Consider the following 26562-nt stretch of genomic DNA (forward strand, 5'->3'; position numbering starts at 1 on the left):
CCTGTGCATTACTGCTGGAGTTGAAGGACACAAAGGCAGCCTGGTAGCTTCAAGGATCTGGATTTCAGACTTCAGTGGCTGTGTAGGAGGTCTGAGGGTCAAAGGCCCAGACCCAGGCATGTCCATATGCTCTTCCCCTTGCCTGTATCGAACTCACATCTCCTTTGCATTTCTGCAGAAACTCCTGGATGTTTTGAGAAAAACTGCACATTGCTTGCCTGGCTGTCTGCTGCAAGGGTATGGGAGATGAGCTCATGTGGGAAAAAGGCTCCAGTGGAGCCAAGAGGAATGTGGAATTTGGGCAGCAGCCAAATTCAGATTACTTTTACATGGCCATCTGCACCTGTGTTTGTAGGGGCAGGGATTCTGATGCTGTTGAACTGACTCAGCAGTTGTGCACACAAAGGCTGGCAAGGTTTTCCCCCCTCTCCTCTCGTCTGCTCAGTGTCACTGCCAGCACCCCATCATTCCCATCCAGGTGCAAGTAATCTCTGTCAAGAAATCAGAAGAACTCGTCCCAGGAACTGACTTGAGGCTGATAGTGGAAGAACAACTACTGAGGTGCTACGTCCAGAAAGTACTGGCTCATTGTGTAAAATATGCCTGTCTGTAAAGCACCAATCCCTGGAACTGTGGTCTGGAGGGTACAGCACACATGGCTTTCTGTAAGCCCTGTCCTGCTTTCAACACAGGCCCATAAAAGGAGGTGTTGGTAATGAGGCGATCTGCTCTCTCCACAGCACCTGAGTGGACTTGTCTATACTGGGACTGTCTCTGAAGGATATCCTTTAGTCTCAGTTGTGGCTTGGGCCTGTAATGCAAACAGAAACAGAAATTGCTGGGTTTCATATGCACCACCAGAAGTGTGCTTGTATTTCTGAAGACAAAGAGGCTAGGTACATGTTCCAAGTAGCCTTAAAACAAAGAAGAAACTTAATGCATAGATGGATGTAGAAGAAAATTATAAAAATAAAAGTTAAAAAAATTATGGAGTGATAGAGATGAATGTAGGTGGCAATATTGCCTCTTGGTTTGCCAGAAGGGAAGATTTTCCATATCTACAAAATAGGCATCACTATCATCTATACCATTCTCTGCTTTATAATCAGCCAAAAAGATAAATCAGGGACAGGCAGAAATTCAGAGAGCTATAACCCTAAAGGCCCTATCATTTGTGTGGACACTAGCCTGACACAGAAGGCAGTGAGGCATGTATTGTTCACACTTTTAACTCCCTTCACAATGTGGGAATATGCTAATAAGCGTGTTTTTCTGACCCCCAAATTATCAACCTCATGTTATCTGCCATGGGAATTCCACGCTCTCCAGTGAGATAGTTGTGTTACCCAGAGATGAACTGCCAGAGAGAAAATATCCAAGTAAACAAACATATGCTTAGTGACCTAATTAAGCAGAATGTTTATATTCCATTCAAGTATGAGACCATTTCAGTTTATTTCCTGTTCTGCATTCTAATTTTGCTGTCAGAAGTATAAACAACTGGCTGTGGAGTTTTTGTCTCTCAACAACTGACCCTGTCAGACATTGAAAATACAGCTAAGATATGAGGTGTCAAGGAGTATCAGCAAACCTTTCACTTCAGAGAGAAGTGGAAATGATAATTATTCCACTGATCTCAACTTAGTTCCTTACATTTTTGCCACATCATCTTATAACTGAGTTTATACACTTAGGAAAAGCGAAGTTTTTTTTAATGGTGTTCACTAGCAAATTACTTGCAATGTATAATGGAATAGTCACAATATGATGTTTTATCATAATTTGTTGGGTGATATCAGAACAATAAGCCCTAATGTTAATAGCAGAGCAAAACTGTTTATAGAGAAAAATTGTTTATAGAGAAAAATTGTTTGAGGGCAGTTCCTGCCAGGATGCAGGGTTGTCCTGCCAAACTCAATATGGTCTCAGATAAAGGCCATCCACGTCTGTGCCAAAGGAGGTACAGAAATGTGGGCATAAATATATGTGCAGTAGCTCTGTGCACCACTTACCTCAGGTTTGTGTGTCCATAAAATGAAGTTTTTCCAAAAGTAAAATTGAAAAGTGAAGAGAGAAGAGCAGTGTGAAATTGATTGGGAAAGCCAGAATTTGCCATTTAGGAGAATAAAGATGGAGAAGTTTGATGCAGTGTATAATTAGTGCAATCTGACAAGGAAGAGGCATTTACAGGATGTGTTGTGTCAGTTCTTTTTCTAGACAACATGTTGGTTATGCACAGTAGCAGTGTAGTAAAATGGCATTTATTTATACATAAATAATTTGGGAAGGATGCAGCTTTCATAAAAGAACATGCCTTTGGTGTAATACTGCTGTTGTAGGCATGCCACTAAAAACTGGCTGCTGTTTGAACTACCCTCAGCTGGAGTAGTCCTTCAGGAGTTGCATAGGCCAAAGGGCTTCCATGAATACTGTCCTGTTAGGTCTGAAGCCTGTTAAATCAGCATTAGAAATTTCCATCAGTTATGAAGCTCAACAGTGAGTCAGTGATGTTACCCACTTTGGGGGCAGAGAGGGTATGTATGTACCTGTACACAAATTCATATACATGAAACAAAGATTTCATTGTTTCGTCTATTGGATTTGCTATAAATCACTTAAATGGGACAGTAGGGAAGTGTGTTCTGTGCTGTAAATAACAAAGGAGAATACTGGTAATTATCATTAAAAAGTCCCATTTCACTGAGATAAATCACATCAGTGAGTTCATCAGTTAACCAGTTAAACATGCATGAAGCCCCGTGAGTGTTTTATAGTCATTTTGAAATACGGTTGTATACTTACTTACATTAATAGAAATATAATGGCTTTTTTCAACAATATACAGGAGACCAGAATTTGTATAGCTGTGTTTGTGTCTGTATACATACTTATACATTTACAGTTTGATGTATAATCCAGGACTGAAATCATGTTCAACCCTTACTTCCAGTCTTTCAATATAAGTAGGATCATCTGAGCCAAATATGAGGAAGACTCTTCCTCTTAGACCCTGCTGCTTACACAGAAAAAAGCTTCAGGGTTGGGGGGAAGTCATTCTTCAGGCTTCTCCCAGCCTAGTTCCTTTTTTGATGTCCTCAGATGCTCCCAAGGACTTTGGGGGCTTTTTGAGCTCAGCTCGGAGCCGCCTGCCAGTCCCATTGGGTGCCATTTCCTCTTCAAAGAGCTATTCCTGCAGCTGCTCCCTTCTGCGCAGGGAGCGGAAGCCTTTGAAATTGCTGCAGCTTTGCTGCACAGTCTGTGGAAACAGCTCGCATCAAAAAGGAGAAGAGGAGAAGTGCTTGTATCTGTTTAAATTAATTATAGAGGCTCCAGCAGAAATGTGAAGGCAAACAGAGAGAGGAGACCTGATTTGTGGGGTACTTCTTAGAAAATCGATTGCTAATCTCTGCATTGACTTTCTGCTCCTGGCACAGAATGAAGCAGCCGTGCCAAAAATTCTTTTTACAGGAAATGTTCTCCAATGGGACAGACAGACAACGTGTGATCAGCTCAATAGCTGCAGTGCTGCTAGGGAGCACCACAGGGAGGTTAAATCTTCAGCTGCTTTGATAATGGAAAGGTTCAAACCTGTAAACAACATGAACAAATCACTTCAAAAATTATACCAAGACCTTTATTCTCAGGCTGGGCAGTCTGAAGTCCCCTGATCTGCCTGAGAGACCTGTTTGGCCCTGCGGCAACCCAGAAACCAGGTCCCTTAAGTCCTTTCTCTCTGTCTTCCATCATATGGGAGGTGCTGCACAGAGGTGATTGTGCTCAGCAGTGATTGCAGATGAACTGTGGGGAAGAGGATATTACATGAAGTGAGCATGTGATGAGTTTCTTACCCCATGATGGAGATCAGAAATTGTCCTGGAACATGCTGAGAAATAGAAGGATTGAAACATCTTGGGGTGGGTTTTTTTTGGCCTGAAAGTCAGTTTTGTTGCTTCCAGGTGTGATGAAAGGGAGGAGGCATCATTCCCTGCATGAGGCACTAACACTGGTCAGACTGACAGACTGTTAAACTGTTTTGACCAGGAGAACTGGAGAAGACCCTAAAGACAGCAGAATAATTGCAGCCTTTCCAACCCTGTAAGGCTGAGACTCATGGCGAGTACATGCTGTTCTTTACATCAAATGAGAGATTATGCAGCATCCGTCTTGAGAGGAGTTTGAACTACAGTGTCCTTGACTGTGTGGTGTCAGCATCCTTCATATGAAGTCATCAGAGGCACTCAGCTTGGGTTCAAATGTTATGCTAAAAAGTGGGTTCACTCTTAACTGTAAGATTTATCAGAAGTTTTGCCTGAAAGCAGCTGACTTACAGGAAGACTCCTGGTCTGCATATCTGATTTGGGGAAATAGGCAATATTTCCCTCTGGTTTTTTATTCCTTTGGCTTTATCTTTGTGTAGAATATGTTGTGGAAATTAGCTTAGCAGTAGCAGTGCTGGTGTTGTTTTACATCTGCATTCAGTAATACAGGGAGACTCTGAAAGTAGATGGTTTGGGTTTTATTGGCTTCCTCACATTCCTCATCTGTGGTTCAAGTTGTTGCTTTGGCTTAGGGGTCTGGGGACATTGTGATAACAGCAGAAACTGATCTCAAGTGTCGGATGTGTGACAGATACTGTGGCATGAACTTCTTAGGCGGCATCTCCTCATTCCTCAGTTGCTTTTTGAAAGGATGAAACAATCTTTTAGCCAGAAGGTCTCTAGCTCCTTTGTCCCGGCTTTGGGGCTTCAATTGCTGGTTTTAGAGTCATGACTGAGTTGGATATGAGCAAATGCTGGAATAATGATGTCCTGATACTTGAGGATTCAGGGTTCCATAGACCCCTAAGGTGTACGCACCACTTTAGGAAGAGGAATTTGGAACTCTGGATTTTAATAAGCAGCTGATAATTAAAAGGCCAAAGCAGTGTTCTGAGCTTCTCTCATTAGAAAGAAGCAGTGTTCAAGATCCCAGGCTTGAATGCTTCTGGAGTTCCTGTCCATGGATAAATGCTCTTTACAGAAGGAAATACATTTTCCAGCTGTACCTTGCAGAATACTTCCATGCTTTTACTGAACTGGAAGGAAAAAGTTCATTTTGGGGCAATAATGGAGATGGCTTTTCTCAGAATGTACCAGTCTTAATAGCATATTCTCTCTGCAGTGTTTTTCTCTGCCTGGTACATTTGGCTGCACTAAATCAGAGCGAATTTATAATCTTTTACTTCTGGAGGAGGTGGCAGGAAGGCAGATGACTACAGTACCTCTTATAGAATATTATTATAAAAGAAGTGTGAATTACCTCCTAGCCTCTCATGCTGTTGAAAAATTGATTTGAATGACATTTTCAAGGTGTTGTTTCGAAGACATTCAGTAATTGTCATTCATCCATGAATGGTTAGTGAGATGAATAACAAAAAGTTGTTTTTGATTCATGGGAGGAAGTGTTAAAAAATAACATTTGGAAAAAAAACCCTGGTTATGCTAAATTCTTCTGTATATCTAAACAGCACCAAGGTTATCTAAGTGGTTTAGGTAATCCAGTAATTGTGAAAATTATTATTTGAGACATAGCAGTGGAATGATAATTTCCATTTGTGTGTGGACTCTTAAGTGCATGTGATACTATGGCAGTGTGGCTTTGAGGAAAATAAAACAAGCCTCCTTGCTGGCCATTCTTTAGGCAGATAAAATATAGCACCATTGCTTTTGAGTTCATTCATCCTTTCAGCAAGCAACTGTCAGAATTCAAACATAGCAAAGAGAGAGGAGGGAAATGAGTGAATCTCAGAGGACTTAATCTTTGAGTGAAAACCTTGAAAATAATTGGCCTGCAAGGAGACATATGCTTACTGGGTAGTTGCATGTAGTCTTTAGGAGAAGCTTACAATAGATTTCTTTCTGAAAATATTGCAAAGAATTGGAATGGCTCAAGAAACCAGAATACTTCATCAGGATCTAAAGAAGATCCAGGTACTTCTCACAGACACATGCTAATGGGTGAAAACAACAATATATGTTTTTTTTAAGGTGCATGACACTTTAAAATTGCTGTTATCTTAGGTTGAAAATGGAAGGAGTCATATAAATACAAAACATCTCCCTGAGCAGCACTGACACAGCCTCACCACTGTCTGTTTAACATTTGCCCCCCATTAGGGGGCTGGCGTGGGCAAGTTCCTGGGAGGGACACAACCAGGCCAGCTGAGCCAAATTAACCAAAGGGATATTCCATACCATATGATGTCAGCTGGGATAGAAAAGCCTAGTGAGGGAGGAGGAACACGGGGCATTCATTATTTTACAATGTTCACCTTCCAGAGCAACCCCTGTGTGTGCTGAAGTCCTGCATCCTGGGAAGTGGCTGAACATTACTTGCTGATGGGAAGTAGAGACTGATTTTTTCTTCTCCTTTGCTTATGCACATGCAAGCTTTTGCTTTAGTAAAATGCTTTATCTCAACCTACTGGTTGTTTTCCATCTTGTTTTCTCTCCCCTGTCCCACTGGGAAGGGGAATGATAGGGTGTCTTGGTGGGCACCTGGTATCCAGCCAGCTACAGATACATACATCCTCCAGAAATATCATTAACAATGCTAAGCTTCTGTCCTGTAGGTCTGATTCCCGAAACTTATATCTGCATGAAACCCATCAGTAAACCAAATATTTTTTGGTTCCTTACAAGAAAGAAACTTACACTGAAGGAATAGGTTTCTAAGGAAATGCTAAGAGCACTTAATAAAAAGTCTTCTACCTATCTACTTCTGTAATATCTGTTTACAGAGTGTGCTTTGACTCACATGTTCTCTATCTGCTCTGTTCCATCTATCTGTGCTTTTGCCATGCATATATCTGCTTGAGATGCAAGGTAAGTTGCCCATCTCTCACTGAGAAGTAAGCAGAGAGCATAAGTATTTTTTACCACATTAATAGCAAGAACCTGCTCTTGTGATGTACATTGCATTGTCTTTAGTGACTTCTGCACTTTTCCTACCCTCCTTATGTTCCCTAAGGTCTGGATGTTCAGTTGGCTTGGTTTTTGCCACTGTTTTCTTTTTTTTTTTCCCCTGTCCTTGAAAGACTTTCACAATGTTAAAAATACCAATGATGTGGGTCATTTCTTTTCTCCCATTCCACATTTTAAACTAGAACATCCTTAAACAATAATGCTTTCTCTCCAACCTGCATAGGCTATCTTCTTTGGAGGACTTCATAGCTGCACTGTCTCCATAAAGCCTGATTTATGTGGCTGTGAATGAAACAACACCTTATCTTGTGTGTTATACCAGAATAGAGCATGAAGAAGAAAGATAGGATGGGGGATTTCTTTCCTATCAAAAGCCAGACAGGTCTTCCACTGATAAAAGCTTTGTTAACACCCGTATTCACACTGTTCAGCACAGATGGAGAGAGAATGGAGAAGCTGAGCAGCGTCCAGGCAATGTGAATCTGGAAGCAGAAAAGGGGAAAGGGATTTTATAGAGAGAAGAGGTAAAAGGTGGGAGGAGAAAGAACATCAGGTTGTGATGGCTCGTCCGGGTGAAATTGGCTGGGTGCTTCCCTGCTCTCAGCACAACCAAGGCACCAAAACAGTAGTGGAATGATTTAGGAGTCCTTAGAGGGCAGAAAGCATGGTATCAAATACTGAAGACTTTTGCCATATTACAATTAATCTAATTTTTGTTTTCTCACTTCCAGTTTGAAAGTCTATTAAATACATCTGGAATTGATAAATGAATGAATAGGCTGCCACTTAGAAATCCTCACCCAAAATGAAAGAATGTGGCTTCCTATTAAATGGGAGATTACTGTCCCAGCATAAGCAGCAGCGTTAGCAATGAGTCCAACAAAATTAAAGAGGTTTCTGAATGCTTTGACAGAGTGCTAATGGTCTTGATGAAAAATTACTTTTAGCAAGATCTTCCAAGTATTTCCTCCAATTTCATCTATATTTCAGTCCCACTACATGCATCTGTTCTTCTCAAAGGAATTCTAGCAGGCATTGGGACATTTTTCAACATCATTGATCAATTACATTACAACCAGAGCTGGTCACATATTAAATTCAAACAAAGTTATGGTGCACAGAGACAGAAAGCCTACTGCTTCATAGACACTGGGGCTGGAAAAGTCATGCCAAGGAATCACAGCATGACGCCATCATTTTTTGCCTCCCCACTTTTCTAATCTGGGCCACCATTGTGCTAGGGACCTCGGAAGCAGTGCCAAGATCCCATTACAATTAGTGTTAAGGTTCAGAGGGTCAGAAATTGTAAGGCTCCAGGGACACTGGGGCTGCAGAAGTCATGCCAAGGGGCTCACTGCAGAGCACCCACATTTCTGCCTTCACACCTTTCAAATCTGGATCACCCTGGGTGAGATGAACCTCAGCCTTAGCACCAAGGTTCCATTATTGTTAGGATTAGAGTTAGAGTTCAGAAGGTCAGTTCAGCTCAGGGGACACAGGGCCTGGAAAAGTCATTCCAAAGGAATCATGGCAGGGCATCAACATTGCTGTCTCCAGCCTTCACACCTTTCTAATCAGGGTACACCCATGATGATGGAGTGGGGGGAAACCATATGAAGAGTAGCTGAGGTCACTTGGTCTATTCAGCCTGGTGAAGAGAAGACTGAGGGGAGACCTCATAGTTCTCTACAGCTCCCTGGTGAGGAAAAGAGGAGGAGTACGCCCTGATCTCTGTGGTGACCAGAGAGAGGACCCAAGGGAATGGCATGAAGTTGTGTCAGTGTAGGTTTAGGTTGGATATTAGGAAAAGGCTCTTCATCCAGAGTGTGGTTGGGCTCCCCGGGAAGTGGTCACAGCATCAAACCTGATAGTGTTCAAGGAGTGTTTGAACAAGGCTCTTAGGAACATGGTGTGACTCTTGGGGTGTCCTGTGCAGGGTTAGGAGTTGGACTTAAGTGGTCTTTGTGGGTCCTTTCCAATTCAGGATATTCTGTGTTTCTATACTTTTTAATATAAAAAGGTGTTTCTGATTGACTCAAATAAATACTTCAACTGTTTTTTTTTTCTTTTTCAGCAGAAAAATCAGAGTCAGTTTTACTTGAAAATTTTTAAAAAGGGCTAAATCCACATTGTTTGCATTTCACAGAAATAAAATATTTTTGTATTAACCCTTGCACCACAAAAACAGCTGTAAGCAGTTAATTTTCTGCAACTCTCAACACTTAGAAAAGGATTTACTGGCCAAAAGGGCTCTTGAACTCTCCCAGATGCAGAGTGAGAAGGCCTCTCCACTTTTTGGCCAAAATAGTCCATCATCTGTCAAGTACATTGGGGAAAGTACAGTAGAAGTCTCCATCAGTCCTTCTGCCTGAGGAAGAAGCTTATGTCTCAGGTACCAGCAGAGATGAAAGATCAGTAGGTGTTTCCTGAAGGACCAAGGCACAGGTGTTAGTGCTGCCACTTACACATTATATGTAAATAATTTATAGTTATGAAAACTCCATTCTGTTTCAAAAATACACTGTTTCTATTAGCTTCTTTAGACTTGTGGTTATTCCTAAAGGTGTTGTTGACCTTTCCTGGGTAGGGGAGATGGGAAACAGTACAGAAACTCCTTCACAAATACTATGATGATGTTTCTGGCTCCCTAGTCAGGATGCATCCTTTCTGCATTCTGAGATGTACCTAACTTAAGGCTTGCCGTGAATCCTTGAATCTCAACCATATGAGTCACTGAGATGCACACTGCTGAGCCTGGGTTCAGGTTTGTGGAACCTGTCTAAGTTACCCTGAAAAAGAAGTCTATTGGTTTTAAGCCCCCAGTTCTCTGCTTTCGACAGAAGAGAGGGGTCAGAACAAGAATAAATTTAACAGGCAACAGCTCAAGTATTCCTCTGGCCTTTTTGTGTTATCTCTAGCTTGTTTACATTGACATTCAGAGAGGCGGATGAGCTCACATTTAATACATTTTTTTTAAATAATCTGCTTTGATTGGGTGCCTAAACTATTGGATTTTATCCACATGATTTTCTTCTGCGACCATGAATGTAAGAGGTCAGTACATTGATGCCCCTAAGTAGCTGTGCACTTTCCAACAATATACTTGTGATTTTGACCTCCTGACAAGGGAGTGTTATAGTGGGCTGAGCCCAGAGGAAGGCATCACCAGCACCTGCATTCCAGTTCAAAATTCATCACTGTTTTGCCTTTTGGTTTAGTCGGGGTACTTTTTCTTTCTCTGTGTGCATGCCTTCTTCACTGATAAAGTGCAGGTATTTTCTTCCCCACTATCTCACAGAAATATTTTAAAGGTTAGTTGGAATTTTTAGAAAACATACTGACAGTCAAGTTATTTAATTAATAAGACCATTACAAAGAATTATGCTCTGGTAATCCTAACAGCTGATCCCGTAGGGTTGTCAAGGGTCTCTTATTCCACTTCTTGTCCCAGTTCACTAAAAAGTTTGGAGTTTTGGTTTATTTCACTACTATGTTTTGCAGTAAAATGGCAGAGTGGTAATTGATATTCCTGAGATGACAAAGCAGTCTTATGTACTGGAGAATGTGTTAGAGATAGCTGTTTAAAGTTCAAGATTTATCTAAGGACCATAAGGTAATATGAAGTTTTTTTATAGTAGTTCCTCTGCCCTTGGACATTGCATCAGAGCAGCAAGCTTTTCCTATTATTTTTATTTTGTTCAGTAGTGAAGGTCATTAAGAAGTTGGTTATAGGGCTGAAGAAGCCTGCCCAACAAGGCAATCCTATAGGTCAAGTAATTAAAATACAAATATTACTCTACTGCCAGGTCTCTTCTGCAGAAGTGCCAGTACAAAGTTTAGTAACCTATTAAGAATGCATTGCAGCAGCAGAGGAGAAACAAGAGTGCGGAGCATGTGTACATTATGTACCCTCTCTCTACCACGCTGCTGCCAGTCACACAGGCCGGGTTTGATCACTTAGGTGTTCTTGCTGAAAATAACACTGGCACAAGACCCTGCCTAGAAACTTTCAGAAGTGGATTACACACGTTGGTGCCCCTGAGCAGCAGGGCTTAACTACTTGCTAGCGGTGGCTCCAAGGTCTTAAGGCAAATACGACTGTGTTTATTTGTTTATTTATTATTTGTCCGGGGGAAATGCCCTGGGGAAGTCCATAATTAATAAACCGACAGTATTAGGTAAGTCTCCTCTTCTTTTGGCCTGCCTTTGCAATGCTCTTAAGTCAGTCCTCCTTCCCAGTCCTGAGAGAATAGTTGCCATCCTTCCGGTCTCCACCATGGGCTCCTCCTACCTTGTTGTCTTGGCTTGGCACAGACACAAATCTGAGCCAGTCAGTCTTCAGCAAGCACAGCTGAGGTGGCTGCAGCTCCAGTTCTGGAGAGAGAGGCTCTAACCAGACTTTCTCAGCTAGCCTGTTATTTGGAAGAGGTCTCCCTTTTCTCACCCAGCTTCCTGTGCCCCTGGCTCCCACACTTGCACTGCAGCCTAATGCACTTGAGGTGGTTCTCAAGTCTTTTTTTCTCTTAGCAATGGGATTATCCTTAGTGCTTTGTCCCAGTGGAAAATACCACTGCTATGGAGTTCAAATGCTCTTAATTGAGTGTGCATTTTCCCATTCCCAGTAGATACCATTCCCCAGTATGTGAATCGGATAGTCTCAGGCAACTTGGGATCACAGTTATTCTTCAATTACACATTTGTAGTGGTCTTCCCTGTTTAAAAGGGTTTATGCTGCAATTCTTGCACTTGAGTACTGCAACAGAACAATGTTATAGCTAATGTTATGAAATACATCTAGTGACTGCTTAGTCCATTCCTACCTCAAAGGCATTTCCATAACCTTCTGCTTCAAACACACATTCACACACCATTAATGTGACCATTAACAATGAGGCAAACATGTAGAACTGGGGATTGAGGACATCTTTCTGCTCCTCAGTTAAAAAATGGTGAGTTATATTTCTGTTAAGAAAATATTCAGAGTCTTCAAGGAAGAAAATACTCAAGAGACACTTCAGAGGGACAGAGGGCAGAAATGTTGCAGGTCAGCTTGTTTCATCTCTCCTTCCTTTTCTGCCCTTACCCAAGAACCAAGAGGTGGTATCAAAGATGATATATGGAATGCAGCGACTTCTCATAGACCCAGCATTGGCCGGGAGTGGAGATGGACAAGAGACACTGAGGGCTGACAAGACTGGGCATAAAGGTCAATGACCATAACAGCCAGGCCATTAGGGTCATAGAATCAAAGGGTTGCTGAGGTGGGAATGCACCCATGAAGATTGTTTTGTCCAAACCCCCTGCTCAAGTACAGGCAGATTGAGCCAGTGGCCTTGGATAATGTCCAGTGAGGTTTTGAATCCCACCAAGAATGGGGACTCCACAACCTCTCTGGGAAACCACTTTCTGTGTTTGATCACCGTCAGAGTTAAAAAAAAAAAAAGTTTTTCTTATGTTTAAGGAACAATTTTCATGAACTATTTGCATGTGTGGGTGACCTCTGTCCTAATGCTGGCATCCATCGCACAGCACAAAGAGCTCAGACCAGCTGGAACATACATGACAAAACTTCACAGAAGACTGATTGCACAGCTTTGTGAGCAGGTGCTGCAAAGGAAGTTCTGTCTGGAATCCCTGTGGCAAGAGGGGAATATAGATAAAATTTCGAGTACCAAAAAAATGCATTTTGATACTACAGTTATTTATCACCAGAGTAATGGATTTTTTAGGCCACATTTTTCAGGGTCATGGGAAGGAAATCAAGGGTTACTTTAACTACCTTGGACCTCATGTGGGAGGCTGGAGCAGAAGTTCTTGAGGATTTTACTCCATGATAGGAGCTGTGATACCAGGCAGAGGGAGAATTCCTCCTTCCTTCAGCATTCTCCCAAGTACAAGACATAAAACCACTCATCCCATTGCAACTGTGCTGTGCACACACTGCTCTCCCAGCAAGAACTGACCTTACACATGATGACTGCTGTTGTTCTGCTCCTCTGCTTCCTAGGAGAAATACTGCTATGTTGTAAGAAGAATCACTTTTTTTTCCAGTTCTCCTTCCTTTTTCACATTTAAAATATAAAAGCCGTGCAGGCCACTGACAGCTCAGGGCAATCAGCCTGGCTGGGGGCAGCGCTGTAAGTGAGGGAAGCAGAGACAGGCGTACCAACATTAAAGTGAAAAGAGATTTGGCAGAGTCTGCAAGAGAACCCAGAGAAGCCCATAGCTTTAATACTATGGATGTCACAGCTCCACTGCAACCTGATAATCTTGGAGCCCTTTGATACTACGTATGTTCAGTATCACTGTCTTCTCATGATCTTTGTGTATTCCCCATCACTGTAATCCTCAAAAAGGTATTTGACAGCAAGGAAGTCCATTTCCCACTGAAAGATTTTTTTTTTTTTTTCTTATCAAGCTCTCCATTATCTGTGTTAAAGCAAGAGTACTTATGTTTACAGAGTTCAGAGTCTAAAATATAACAAAATGTGAAAGAGAAACTCTTTACAGCAGTGTTAATGTCAATTTTATTTGCATCTTCTATTTTACAGTATTTAGTAAATATGTACAGAATACATTTGCAGATTACAATATCAATGTCCACATTTTCTGTAGAAATGTGTTCTGTGTAAGGAATGAAGTTTTTTGAAGGATTTTGCTCCAAAAGAAAACATTGCTTGTAATTTACTGATATTTGACACAATAAAAGTATAACCTTTAGTTACATGATGTATATTGTTTTCAGCTCTCGTGTCTTGGCAGGAATGGTTCACAGAAGATATGAATGCCTTAGTACAGGCATGGGTGAAAGGCAGAGCACCTGTCAGTCTCTGAATATGTTCCTCTTCTCCTCCCCTTCTGTCTAAATGTGTACCTTTTCATGCTTGTCTAAACTGCACTTCAGCCATGCACTGTGTTTGGATTTTAGAAAGAAGTGACGTTATCAGGATTCATACATATTTAAGAACAAGGACAAACACTTTCTTGCATACTGTACTGGTTAGCACTGTGATCTTTCTTGGTCCAAGCATTTATACACATGATTTAATGTGATTCCATTTGTAAAAATCATTCCACCCTCTTGAGACCCTTGTATTTATCTGCTTTCAATTACATTTGAAGTATTCTGAAAGTCTCCTATACTAATCCCATCCAAGTTGGAAGCCACATAGCTCATGCATGAGACTGTCAAACATGAGTAGTTGCAGATGTCAGTGCACCAGTGGCAGGAATCCAGCAAGATAGATCAAGGCTTAGTCACTAAAAAGTACACGCCAGCACATCTCAGATACATAGCATTGTAGCACCTCATGAGGAAAACGTGTTGTGACAGGAAATCAATAATCTCTTGGAGGCGATCTGGTTTTGAAATATTCTTGATTAATTATGCCAGGGTGTGTTTGGCAACTTAGCCTGATCCAGCCTTAACCTAATGCTTTTTGCATGAACCACTATTGTTGCTAGTCTCATAAGTCAAATCTGATGGTTCAAGTTGGGTTTTAAAGGGTCAGGGTATAGCTTTTGTAATGTCTTTGTGCCCGACATTGCTGTCTTTACTATGGTGTGTAGGCTTTAACTATCAATCAAAATAACAGGTGTTTTAAGATGAACAATAGCATTTACAGCTAATTGCATTTGAAGCAAAATGACTCTCCTAAACAAAGTGTGTCATATAGTGAGTATAACAAGTAGGGAATGTCAGTGTCAGTGTGTTTTCATGGCAGAAGGTGTTCATTCAGGATGTTCCCCAGGCTTGTTTGCTCATGTGCCTTCTTTTCAGAGGAGAAGCAGCCCTAGGAGACTCACAAGCAGGGCTGCATCTCTGTCCTTCCCCTGCCTTCTTGCACAAACTCGTTTTCTCCCTCAACTAGTTTTTCAACCATACATGCTACTCCATCTGCCTTCCAACCAATGCAGGAACCCAGCCCAAGCCTCTAGGCTTCCCTATGCCCCCACCACATATCCCCTCTTCCCTGCACCTCAACACATGCTAGTGCCTTAGTCACTCCTGGTCTTAGTAATCTGGTGATGCCACTAAATCCAGCCTTGGCCTTCTGCATCCTGAGCACAGAGTGCAAGAGCAGCAGCTGCCTTGGTGCCTGGCCATGGCTTGTCACAGTCTGTTGGGTGACTTGGCAGTGGCTGCTCCTGTGCAGCTGCTGTCACACAGCTTAGCCCTGCGCTGTTGCACAGGCATGCACCTCTGCCTTGCAGTGGAGTACATGCTGTTTAGAAGACTCAGGGCAATGCACGTCCAGTAAAACTGGACAGACAGATTGTTGGATGCAGCAGTAAGACTACTCTCACCTTAGTCTGCTGCTTCTTTCTGTAATACAACAAAAAAGCTTAGGAGGTTAAGTCCTCTAGAGCTGTTTGTTGAAGGAGTTCACATGTACGATGTAAAGAAATAATGAAATAAAGATAATAACGATATCTGTGGGATAAATTGTTTGAACCACATTGCAGATAGTTGCAATCACCATGTGATAGACCAAAGTTTGACCTTTGGCTACCTCACCTACACAACACCCAATAAATCTAGTCCCTCAGTAACCACTTCCAAGATTTTAGATTTCCGAGTAGCATCAAAGAGTCACCACTTGAAAAAGAAACTGAGAAGTAATGGGGTTTTTTATTTTCCCAAATGTGGAATTTGTTCCCCCAAATTATACTGGCCCAAAGCCCAGGACAAGCAATATTTGGTCTTGGATCAGTGACAGATTCAGAGTCCAATGTTTTCAGGTTGGAAAGAAGATACTTTGGCTATCATGAAGCCAAAAATATCCCTCTGTGAAGGCCTTAGTACTGGAAGATTGCAAGATGTTAGAATTTAATACAGAATATTTTATGTACTGATAAACTTTTCAAGTTAACTAAAGAGATTTAGAAAACATATTGATACAAATTATTTTCCCCCTTTTGAGGCCTTTGAGTCATGGTATGGAAGGAGTTCACTTTTCAGGAAGAGGAATACTATTTTCCATATTATTTAAACCATTGGTAAAATACATCTTCAAGCTCTCTTTAGTGATTTTTTTGCTAGGAATACATGAGGCTCAATGACTTTACAAGCACTGCTAAAACAATAAAATATTCAGTCATGCAAATTAGATCTTCGTAACACATGTAAATGTGTGTGTGTATAAACATTGATTTTAAGGATAATTTTAAGAGACAACAATATATTTCTTTGCCTAGATAAACCTTTTTGCAAATAGTAGTTGGAGAAATTCTAGGGCAGGTGATTCAACTGGCAAATCACCTGAGAAAAATACATAGAAAAATTACTTTGCATAACACTGTGATTAATGAGTGCTTCTTGCACAGAATATATCTGTGTGTATATTCCAAGTTGTTAGTAGTGTGTTTTTTAAGGATTCTATGGCAAAAATAAGGATTTGAGGTTGAAAATGTATTTGGGTCTGCAAGGTTTGTTCAGCCATGGCTGAGTGCACAGAACCATGACTTTGTTGATTTTCTTGTATTTTAAAAGTCTGCTAAGGGTCAAGCAGTGCCTGCTGGCAGGAGCAGACTAGGGAGTTTGGGCATGGCACAGAATGAACAAGAAAGCCTGGCTAAGGGAGGCAAGCAAAAGGAGAGAGTTGATTTATCTGACATTGCACTTGGCATGTGTTTAATGTTATCTGCCTACATGACAACCATTAAAAGTAGTTATGTTGAATTAAACAAAGTTAAAGAAAATTAAATGTTGTTGCATTTGGCAACATGGCACTGGTTTTACACAGTTTTGCTATACTGTATATACTGTGTCTTGTTTCAAGTCCAAGTGACCAAGATTTTGTGTGTCATGTTAGGGTATTAAGGATAGGAGCTGCTAGAAAGCAGCTTGGAGCAGCAGGAGCTGAGATGAAAGAGAGACAGACAGCTCAGAGGGAGGCAATTGAAGAAGCCTCCAAAAGCAGAGGGGAACCAGGACAGGAGGTCAGTCAGGGTAACAATTGATAGATGCTGAAAGGGCCAAGATGTCTCAGAGCTATAAACTTGAAGGATTAGATTGGCTTTTATACCAATTTTTTGTTACTTCTCTATACATGCTTGCTCATCCTAGGCTAACACCCAAGAATGGAATTGAGGAATGTGATGTGGTTCTTCATTCCTCCAAAGCTACCCTATGTGACCTTGAGTGAGGCATGCTGTCTCCATCTTGCCCTTCCTCAAAATGAGGATAGGATATCTTGCCCCTACAGATCAGGGCTGCTGTGAGGGTATGTTTAGTAACGCTTTTGAGGCACTGAAGTGCTTTAGTGATTGGCACTGCGGAAATTCTATAGATAAACACCTATATATAACCTCCCTGACACTAGTACAGTCATAGGGTGAGATGAGATTCATACTACTATTTCAGTATATAGGATATGCTGCATGTGTCTGAAGAAACAAGAACAAAGCTGACAACATCAGGTGTGCATGGAGAAAGTGATACAAATCCTCTTAAGTCAGGAGTGCCATGTCCACTGTTTTTTTCTACAGAGAAGAGGAAAAGAGGGGGTAACGTTAAAGAGGAAGTGTTAATTTTCTTTTTCAAAGAAAGAAACATTCTCATATTGATTGAAGATGGTTATCTTTGGCTCTTGTGTGTTTTGTGGCATTATAAGGTATTGGTCTTTGTTTAGATCATATAATACTTCTTCCTCCCGCCAACCTACCATAACAATTAGTTAGCCGTCTGTGGCTGCCTTGGAGTGCATCCTGTGCATCAGCATGTCTCATTTAATAGTCATAATTTCTCATTTGTAAGAGGAAAAGTGCTACCAGTGCTTTCAGTCTCATAAGGGCTCAGGCTCACTCAAGGATTCCAATTTATTATGCACCCAGCTCTGATATCCTGCTGCTCTCTTTATGGATTAGGCTGGCTTGGTAGAAGGTATCATCCTTCAGACAACACATAAATACTCTCTTGCCAGCTGTTCCTTTCTCAGAAGTTTCTCAAGGAGTAAATCATAATCATGCCCTTCTTTCACTAGTTCCTGGTCTGGTTTTCCATGGTACTCTGCTAGGAGCATGCAGAAAAATGAGCTTTATTGCTGCTGTTACTCTACAAATGGCACTGATTGGAACTGTAGGGATTTTTAGGCCTATTAGTGTTGGTTTCCAGGGTGAACACACTAGTAATGGTTTTAAATTTAGCGGAATAGGCATAGGTCAGTTTGCTACTGGTCTCGTAAAATCTTTGTCTCAAGGTTCACAAACCCCTCAGAGGGAAGAAAGAGTGGCAGACAGACTTTCACTCATTCTGATGTGGAGCAGCTGTTTAATAACATAATCTTGTTTTGAGTTCACGAGAAAAAGGGGAAGGGTAACATCCTGCTGATGGAAAACTATACTTTATAGGCAAATTGTAAAAGAAAGCAGAGGCAGCCAGAAAGCACAGCAGTTTGCACAGAAGGGTGCAAAGAAGAGGAGCACAGACAAATTTATACCAGCATAAGTGTCAGGCACAGTGGCAGCGTGCTGCAGGGTAGTTTCCCTAGCAGATGTTGAAGCTGCTGCCCTTGCCAGGGCAGAGGGTTTCACGTGAATGCAGCTTTGGGTGGCAAATATAGCCTCCAGGTCCTGGTCTGAACAAATTCTGGGGGTGAAAACTTATCCGCAGCTCCTTGTTGCAGGGCACACCAGCACTCCCAGGAGGCTCCCAGTCCATCAGTTAAAATATTGACATCAGAACTGCAGGGTCTCCTTCCATGTCACTAGACTTTCACTGACTCTTAAGAACATAGTCTGAATGTCGTGATGTAGGCCTCAGAGGTCTGAACAGCATTGAACTAAAATGTCCTATACCTTGTAGTTTTCAGTCTGATCAAATTGAGTAATAAGTCACAGTCTGTTGGTTGAAGTGAATTATAATCACAATTTTGTGATCCTCAAACAGTTTAACCATTCCTGCAGAACTTCTGTAACCTACCTGGGCATCTGAGATGCCTTTGTAGACTGAACTTGTCCTAAAGGTAGTTCTGGACATTCAGTGCAGATCAGGATGATGACTTGGGAAGACATCACTACAATGTTTGTGCTGATGATACAATACATAAATTTAGCATCTTTTAAAAAGTTTTAGGATTCCATTAAGAACAAGTTAAGAGAGGGAGAAAAGGCCAAGTAAGGTACTGTTGAAACCAGTGTTAAAAAAAGCAGCACTTACTGGTTGGAAGATGAAATATATAATCAGGCTTTCAAGAATGAGCACTTAATTGCCTAAAGACTATTACAGAACTCATTGTTAATGTACCTAATTTGCATAAAATATTTTTTTCCAAGTAACTGTTGCAGAACACACCTAAAATGGGGAAGCACAGTCCTCCATCAAAGCTCAGCTTCCCAAGCCAGCACTGCAGTTGTGCATATTTGTAATGTGATTTTCTGGTCTCAAATGTCATTAGGCACATATATACCATATGGGGTGTGGTACATATCTTAGTAATATCTTTTAAAGAGTTATTAAAGACCAGAGTTTCTCTCGGGAAGGCGTGACAGTGTCTCTAGGAATTAATTCACCTGCAAGATCCCAGGATGCCTTTCTTTACAATGTGTGCTAATTCAGCTTCACTCAGAGGTTACTCTTCCACTGTGGCTTGCGGATCAGATTCTCTGTATGATGACGTTCCAGCACATTTCATCCAGGCTTTGTGCATTGTGCTGGTTTCTCTGTTTCCTAGCAGTTGGGGATTTGGCAAGCCATATTTCTTCAGCACTTGTAGGTGATGGGTCCTTGGAAAGCAATACCATGTGGTAGACACAGAATGAGAGGAAGTTGTGGCTTTCTACTCTGCTGAGACCAGCACTTCCTAGCAAAAAGATTTATCAAAGCTGCCTTTCCAGCAGGGACAGGCAGTGAGGGGTCTGAGCAGGGCAATGCTGTGGCTGGGTAATGGGAGCTTATGGTCAACTCTTCAGCTCACAAAAGTGGTCTTGGCAGATGAATCCTTCAGAGAGGGGTAAAAAATGGGTCTGAGGTCTGCTGTCTTGGCACTCCAAAGAATAAAAGGATTTGTGGCTGCGAGGACACCTTGCAGATAGCACCACAGTCAGCTGGAGAAGCTGACAGGCTGCATTTTCTTGCAAGGAGATGCAGTTACTGAGCCCTGAAAAATCTCAGTCTAAGAGCTCCTGCTAATGATGCAGGGTTTGATATCTCCCCCACTGCTACCTGGGCCGAGCTGGGGGCTGGGGACTGGGGACTACCCCGAGCCTGTGGTCACCACAGGGAACATGTGCAGAAGGGGTTGCCTTCCTGGGACAGTGGGAATTGTGTTCCTTGGTGTGGCCACAGCAGTGCTCAGCACAATCATACAGGCAAAACTCACAGGCCCTGTCTCACAGGGGCAGCTGGTGTCAGTGGGAGGAGAATAGGATGTCCAGGTAAAAATATAATTTTGTTTGTAAATACTTATTCCATATTAAAAGTACCTTATCAATATAGCATTAATTAGTAGTGCTAGCATAGTTTACTGCTATTATAACATTATTCTAGTCATTATACTCTAATTATATATTAGTTCTTTTCTTAAAAACTTTCAGTGGTGCAAAATGGCAACTACTGTAAAGCTGTTAGAGCAGCTAATCATCCTTACTGTTTAAACCTCCATGTTATTTGAACTTCCTCATTCCTCAGTCTTCTCTGAAGTAAGCAAGCCCCAGGAGATACTTTGGCAAACAAGGTGAGAAATGTGGTTTTGTCCCCACTGCGTGCCAGTAAGTAAAAGGGATCAGTCCCAGAGGTACCAGTCGGGTATGTTTGATCAGCACAGCGTGATCTTTAGGCAGGGCAGGGAAATATCAATGCTATTTTCTGTCTAAGCCTCAGATTCCCACTGGCCTGTTTATTCAGAAATCAGGTGGCAAAAACATTAGAGGATATGAAATCTTAGGCCCCCTGCAGAATACAGCCCTGATGGATCCCACTGCAAGCACATTTGACTCCTGATCATCTTCACTGTGCTTCAGTCTAGGGTTTTAATTGTCACTGTTCGATAAAAGGTATCCCAGACTACAAAATTTCATGGTTTTTTAAATCAAGGTGTTTTTTAGGAGCTGAAATGTAGAGAAAGGAAATTTTATCTTGGTTGCAGTTTGGTAAAAGATCGGAAGCTGCTTTTTAAAGTGGCACTTTCACAAAAGCATTTTAAACCAAAGTTCATACTCCACATTTGTAAAACTGCAGTATTGGCATGTAGCATTGGCATTCACTATAACAGACTGAAATTAAGGATACACATCTCTGATTTTCTCCTTAAATTTGATTCCACCGTACTTTTAATGGGATTTTGTATACAAACTCTTTCGTGGCACATTATTTGCTTTCCCCCCACCTCTTACCTTTAGAAAAAAGCTGAAGTGAGAATTTAGGAAAATAGTAACCTATTTTATGATACAACCACAAGAATTGGGAGGAGAAAAAGGAGAAGAGTAGATTAAGGCTTGATTGCTGAAATTATTTTAACTACGTTTTAATTGGTAAGCTGTTGAGCTGTTATCATCAATGAGGAACTCATCAACAAGCAGTATTGAAAGCAGTAAACATTTACATGGAGAAACTGAGCTCACAAGCTCTTTAACAGTCATTCATAGAGTGTAGAGTTAAAACTAAGTGATTGGATTACAAGAATACATTGTACAAGAAGTATCAAGGGTGGAGTTTGGAATTAATACTTGTTATTTTCTTCTGTTTTTTTTTCTCTGAATAAATTATGGGGGCAGGGCAGGAGACATTTGCACAGCCTCCAGCTGCACTGCTTTGGGGGCTCTGCAGAGTGAGGCACTGATCTCTCTCTTCCTAGAGACCTTTTCCCTACAGACACAAGATGTGAATCTCCTGGGCTCGCTTTGCTGTCAGTCCCTGATTATGGATTCTGATGGTCCTCTGCAGCTCATAGACCTCTCATCTAATGGTGGCACGTTTATAGCAGATCACATGTAAAACATCTCTGCATTCCCTTGATGCTGATTTATACCATTTAAAGGATGGAAGAAGTTGTTAAAAGATGAAGAAATTGAAAGCTCCTCTAACTGCTGTATTATCCACCTGACATTCTTCAAATGCTAGTCATTAATTACTAATGCCTTGAAAATCAGAGCAGATATCCAATTCAATTATGTTACATCTCTCAGCAAGAGCATGTCCATTATCTTATAATTTCCCATTCAAACCATTCTTCTTTGCAGTTTTTAAAAGCTTAGACCCCACTGTTTCTTCTCAGTTGAACTTGTAATCCACACAAAGATAGTTCTACTCCATGTCTCTCCTGTCTGAATACAGGTGAAAGTCAGTGTGGGTTTACACTGTAATTATTGCAAACTTGAAAATCTGACCCTCCAGCATCCCCCAGAACTACATGATGGCAGAATGTGACCAGTGTGTGCCATAACTTTCCTTTCCAATTGGTCAAGTATTTGGGAAAGGACTGAACATGATTTAGGACTTAGGCTGCACTTGCAGTCCTTATACCTCGAGGCCTTCCTGTGGAGTGGGGAGAAGAGTTCACAGTCAGTCTTACCAAGCCGTAGAGCTAAGCTCTCAACTGAAGTAATTTCCTTTAGATACCAGCAAAAACTTGGGCCCTATGGAGACAAGGCAGAGTATGTTTCTGGAGTCACCACTAACGCTGGTCTTAAGTGAGCTGTATATTCAGAAATTATGGGGTTTATTTCCTGGCACATTTGTTCTTTGCTTATGTATATTTTCATGCCTGCCAGCAGTCTGAAATGTAGACATTGAGTGTTAGGGGCAGGTTGGATGCAGTTTTTCATGCTGCCGACATTAATTGGATGAACAGGCCTTCTCAGAAGGGGCAGTGTAGGAAATGTGTATGGGAAAATAACAAAATAAGGAGTTTCACAGCTAAATAAAGACAAGTGGCTGAAAATGGTTTTTACAGCTTTGGCTTTCATATGATTCATTTGGGAATCTGAAACAATTTTGCGCAACTAACAAATTAAGATTCACGACACCTTTCTGAATATAATTGCTTCTGTCTTGCAGATGGAGGAACAGAGGTATTGATGCTATCATTTGAAAATATGTCCCCTGTTTTCAAGTCCCCAGATTGAGATACATTTAAACCTAATTCTCAGAAGCATTAAATACTTCCATTTATATTCATTCATTTGGCATTGTTTGTACTTAGTCTCTGAAAATCAGATGCATTGCCTTTTAAATAGAATGGTCAAAATAACTGAAGTGGCATGGCAGAGTTCACAGAGCAACTGCAGGGCCAGACTGGGGTTGGGACCTATGTCCCTTCATGACACATTTCCTTTTTAGTCACTGATTATGTGCCACGGATTCCTGAACAAAAGGAAAAGCACATTCTAGTTACTCAGTTTTCCTTTGCTCTCTCGAACAAGTGGACATTATAGAGAAGATAGTGGTTGGGTTATTGATCCATTTTATATTTGCTTTACCTTGTCTTTCCAGCCATCAAGAATTGTCTTCAGGTGTCTGCAATTAAGTTTCTTATTGTAGAATTGAAATGAAAATATAGAGAACCATTTGTATCACCTGTTTTTCCGCATTGTTTTGTTTTTTTTCCAGCACACAACAGTTTTGCCCTTTGTATTAATCGAGATGAGAACAACACATCATCAGTATCCCAGCAGGAGCTGTGGACTTGCTGCAGTGTGCACCTTCGCTGTTGGCTATATTTTATGGTAAGGGCTGTACATGCTGTGTTTTCACATTGTATTGGGGGTTTTGTACTGCTAAATTTGGGCACATATTTCATTATGGATATAATCGCTAACAGATTCACGCTGCATGCCTCGTTTGGTCCAAGACCTGGGCTTTGTCTGGTTTCCCCAGATGCTTATATTTTTAGAAAGTATATGCCAAACCTCACACAACAGGAATTTGTTGAACAATCCCATGTAAGCAGTGGTCTTTCCAAGGGTACATTTTTCAACCTTTTTTTAAGCTAAATGTTTTTCTTGGATCTTAGTTTTATTGCTTGGGGTTTTTGTTCTATCAAATAAAATTTAGAATAGGCAAATTATTTCCTGCATCAGTATTTAAGCAGCAACAAAAAAGATAGAACACTGTCTTTTTTCTTTACTAGTTCATAAATTCTTTCTGTAAAATTGATTACAGAATAAGTCAGTAATCCAAACACTCTAAAGTTTGTTTTAAGAAATGCAAATGTTGGTAAGAAATTGAACTAAAACAGAAATAATCTTTCTTATACAACATTAAATTAAGTCTTTGGGCAGTTTCTAATCAAGCACCTGACTTGCATGACTGAGTTAATATACTTTGGTTACCCTAGTATTTATTTTTCACTAAACCATTGTTTTATTTGCATTTCTCCTTTGATGCCATCTATCCTTCATCCTTTCTGTATTTCATGACCCCCATTTCATATTCTTTCTTTTCACTTAACAACATCCTTGTCTCAGCTCAGAAGGTATTTTCCAAATCTTCTGCCAACCAAAAGAGATAAAACTAATGTGAGAGTAACATGGTCTCGAGGCAGTACTATCACACTGCTTCAACTGTGCAATTTGTCCCTTTGATGCAATGAAAGAGAGGTCATTATTCATATATATCCATGCACACTCAGTGATCATACAATGCTATTAATCCAGCTGGAGTGGGATGTTGTGTCCCAGGACAACGGCCATATTCTGCCATTTGCTTTTATAAACATACATACCCTTCTTAAAAAAGAATAAGATTTTTAATTGTACGATAAGGGCAGTCTCGTGCAAAAAGTCACATAATTATTCCTTCAGGAAAAAGTAATTATGTTTTTAACCCATATATAGTAATGCTTAACTGTGATAGTTCTAGACCTTCCTCCAATGGTGCCTGGAGACAGATTGGCAGAGTTACTTATGGCTTGACTTCATCTGGCAACTCATGTTTTCTCAAAATCATCTAAGTAGACAAATGCACTAGTATTTAATAGGAATTCAAAATTGAAACAATCCAGTTTTACAAGTGAAATAAAAACAAGTCTTCTAAGAATCTGTTGAAGTATCATTGCGATGCTCATCTAGCTTGATCCTGCCTACTGCAGTGCAACTGTATCCTGAACTACCAGGTTAAAGAAAATTGCAGGACAAGTAAAGCAGGAGAAGATTCTACCTTAAATAATTACTGCATTAGTAATTACCCAGGCACAGACTATGGTCATCTCCCTTTGCTTTTGCTGTTTATTGGTTTTGCCTACACATACATTATTTTCCAAAACGGATAGGGCTACTCCCAAGTAATTTCTATTCTTCCAAGGTGCGATTTCTCTTTAAATGAGATGAGACAATCTTAAAAGTTCATCCTGCTGAATTATGCACATGCAACCCATTTCTCCTTCTACTGGTGTGGAAGGAGGCCTTTGCAGGTTAGTGGAGGCAGACAAAAGCTAAACTGTGCCATCACTTGCAAGTTCTGCATTTCTTCAGCCTACAGGTGCTATTGAAGATTCTATCCAAGAGATATTGGCTGTATTGGGTATTTGACTGCAAGCCAAATCTTGGTTCCATTATGTCAATATGCTATAGCATATTCACAGGTTGGAAAAATCTACCAGACAGTATGAAAAGTGAGGAGTTTGTCATCCCTCTCATTCAGGGTGTGCCTTCTTTTTACACCCAAAATCCACTGTCCTCCTGTTGCCAAGTGACCACACTGCAGTAGAGACCTTAATTACTCAGGAGGGTTGGAATTACTAAATCCAGATTTGTTGTCCTTGTTGGCCAAACCCTCAAAGTTAGCACAGTGTATTAAAATGAGACTATACCTGCAAATGACCTAGTTCCATACAGCCTGGTGGCACTTCCTTCTTTTGTACCTAGGGTTGACCGTGGGTCCCAGTCTGGGGCTTGGTTCGTGGTTTGTGTATTTTTAACCAGAATTTAGGGATCTGCCACTTGAGAATTTTTCCTTCTGCCTATTCTGTTTTTCCCTCAGTTGCAGTTGTTTTTACTGCAACTCTCAGAATAAAGTGAAGACAGTGGCTAATCAGACATTCTCTATGTCTTGCTCTTGAATTTTGAATTCTCTTTCCATCTCAGCTGAAACTTTCTTACCATCCTACATGTTTTATGTATTGTGTTGCAGTTTCTCCTGGAAATGAGGGTACAGGAGGATGTTGTTTAGGTTTGATCCTGTGAATGCTTTTTTCAACTCCAAGTAAAGCTTGTTTTATTTCATATGTGACTGAATCTGTCATGTATGAAAGAGGTAGTAGAATAGCAAGTGCTTTTTTTATGCATAATTGGTAAATAAGAAAAGTGGCAAACAATTCTGAATAGCATCACTGAAATTGGAAGAACATAGCTAAATAACTTGATATCTCCTGAGCATGATTCAGAGACATGTTTTCTGAGAAACATCCTTTCTTGAAGAGTAAAAGCCTTTTCTGGTTTATTTTTTCTATTTTTTTGCATTCTCTCCCTTTAGTCAAAGAGTTTTTGAGTAGGCATACTTAGTTCATGCACACTCTGTAAGAGGGAACTCACAAGGAACTGTGCCCAGGCGGAGCATTCACAAACTTGCCTTGCTTGTTGCAGACCATACATGGACTTTCAGGATCGAGGCCATGGGATAAGATCGGAAAAGCCTATTGGCTTTATTTAGTATGGCTTGAAA

The 26562-nt window shown here is 40.9% G+C and overlaps 1 protein-coding gene across 2 annotated transcripts in view; it reads left to right on the forward strand.

Moving 5' to 3' along the window:
• AIG1 (androgen induced 1) overlaps window positions 1-26562 on the forward strand; it is a 126182-nt gene that overhangs the window by 87984 nt on the left and 11636 nt on the right. For both annotated transcript variants that reach the window (XM_033054950.2, XM_033054951.2), the window contains one exon: window positions 23512-23627. In XM_033054950.2, the coding sequence (XP_032910841.1) occupies window positions 23512-23627 (116 nt within the window). The remainder of the gene's footprint in view (window positions 1-23511; window positions 23628-26562) is intronic.

The sequence above is a fragment of the Catharus ustulatus genome, chromosome 3, assembly GCF_009819885.2.
Source record: "Catharus ustulatus isolate bCatUst1 chromosome 3, bCatUst1.pri.v2, whole genome shotgun sequence".
In the NCBI taxonomy this organism is placed as follows: Eukaryota; Metazoa; Chordata; class Aves; order Passeriformes; family Turdidae; genus Catharus; species Catharus ustulatus.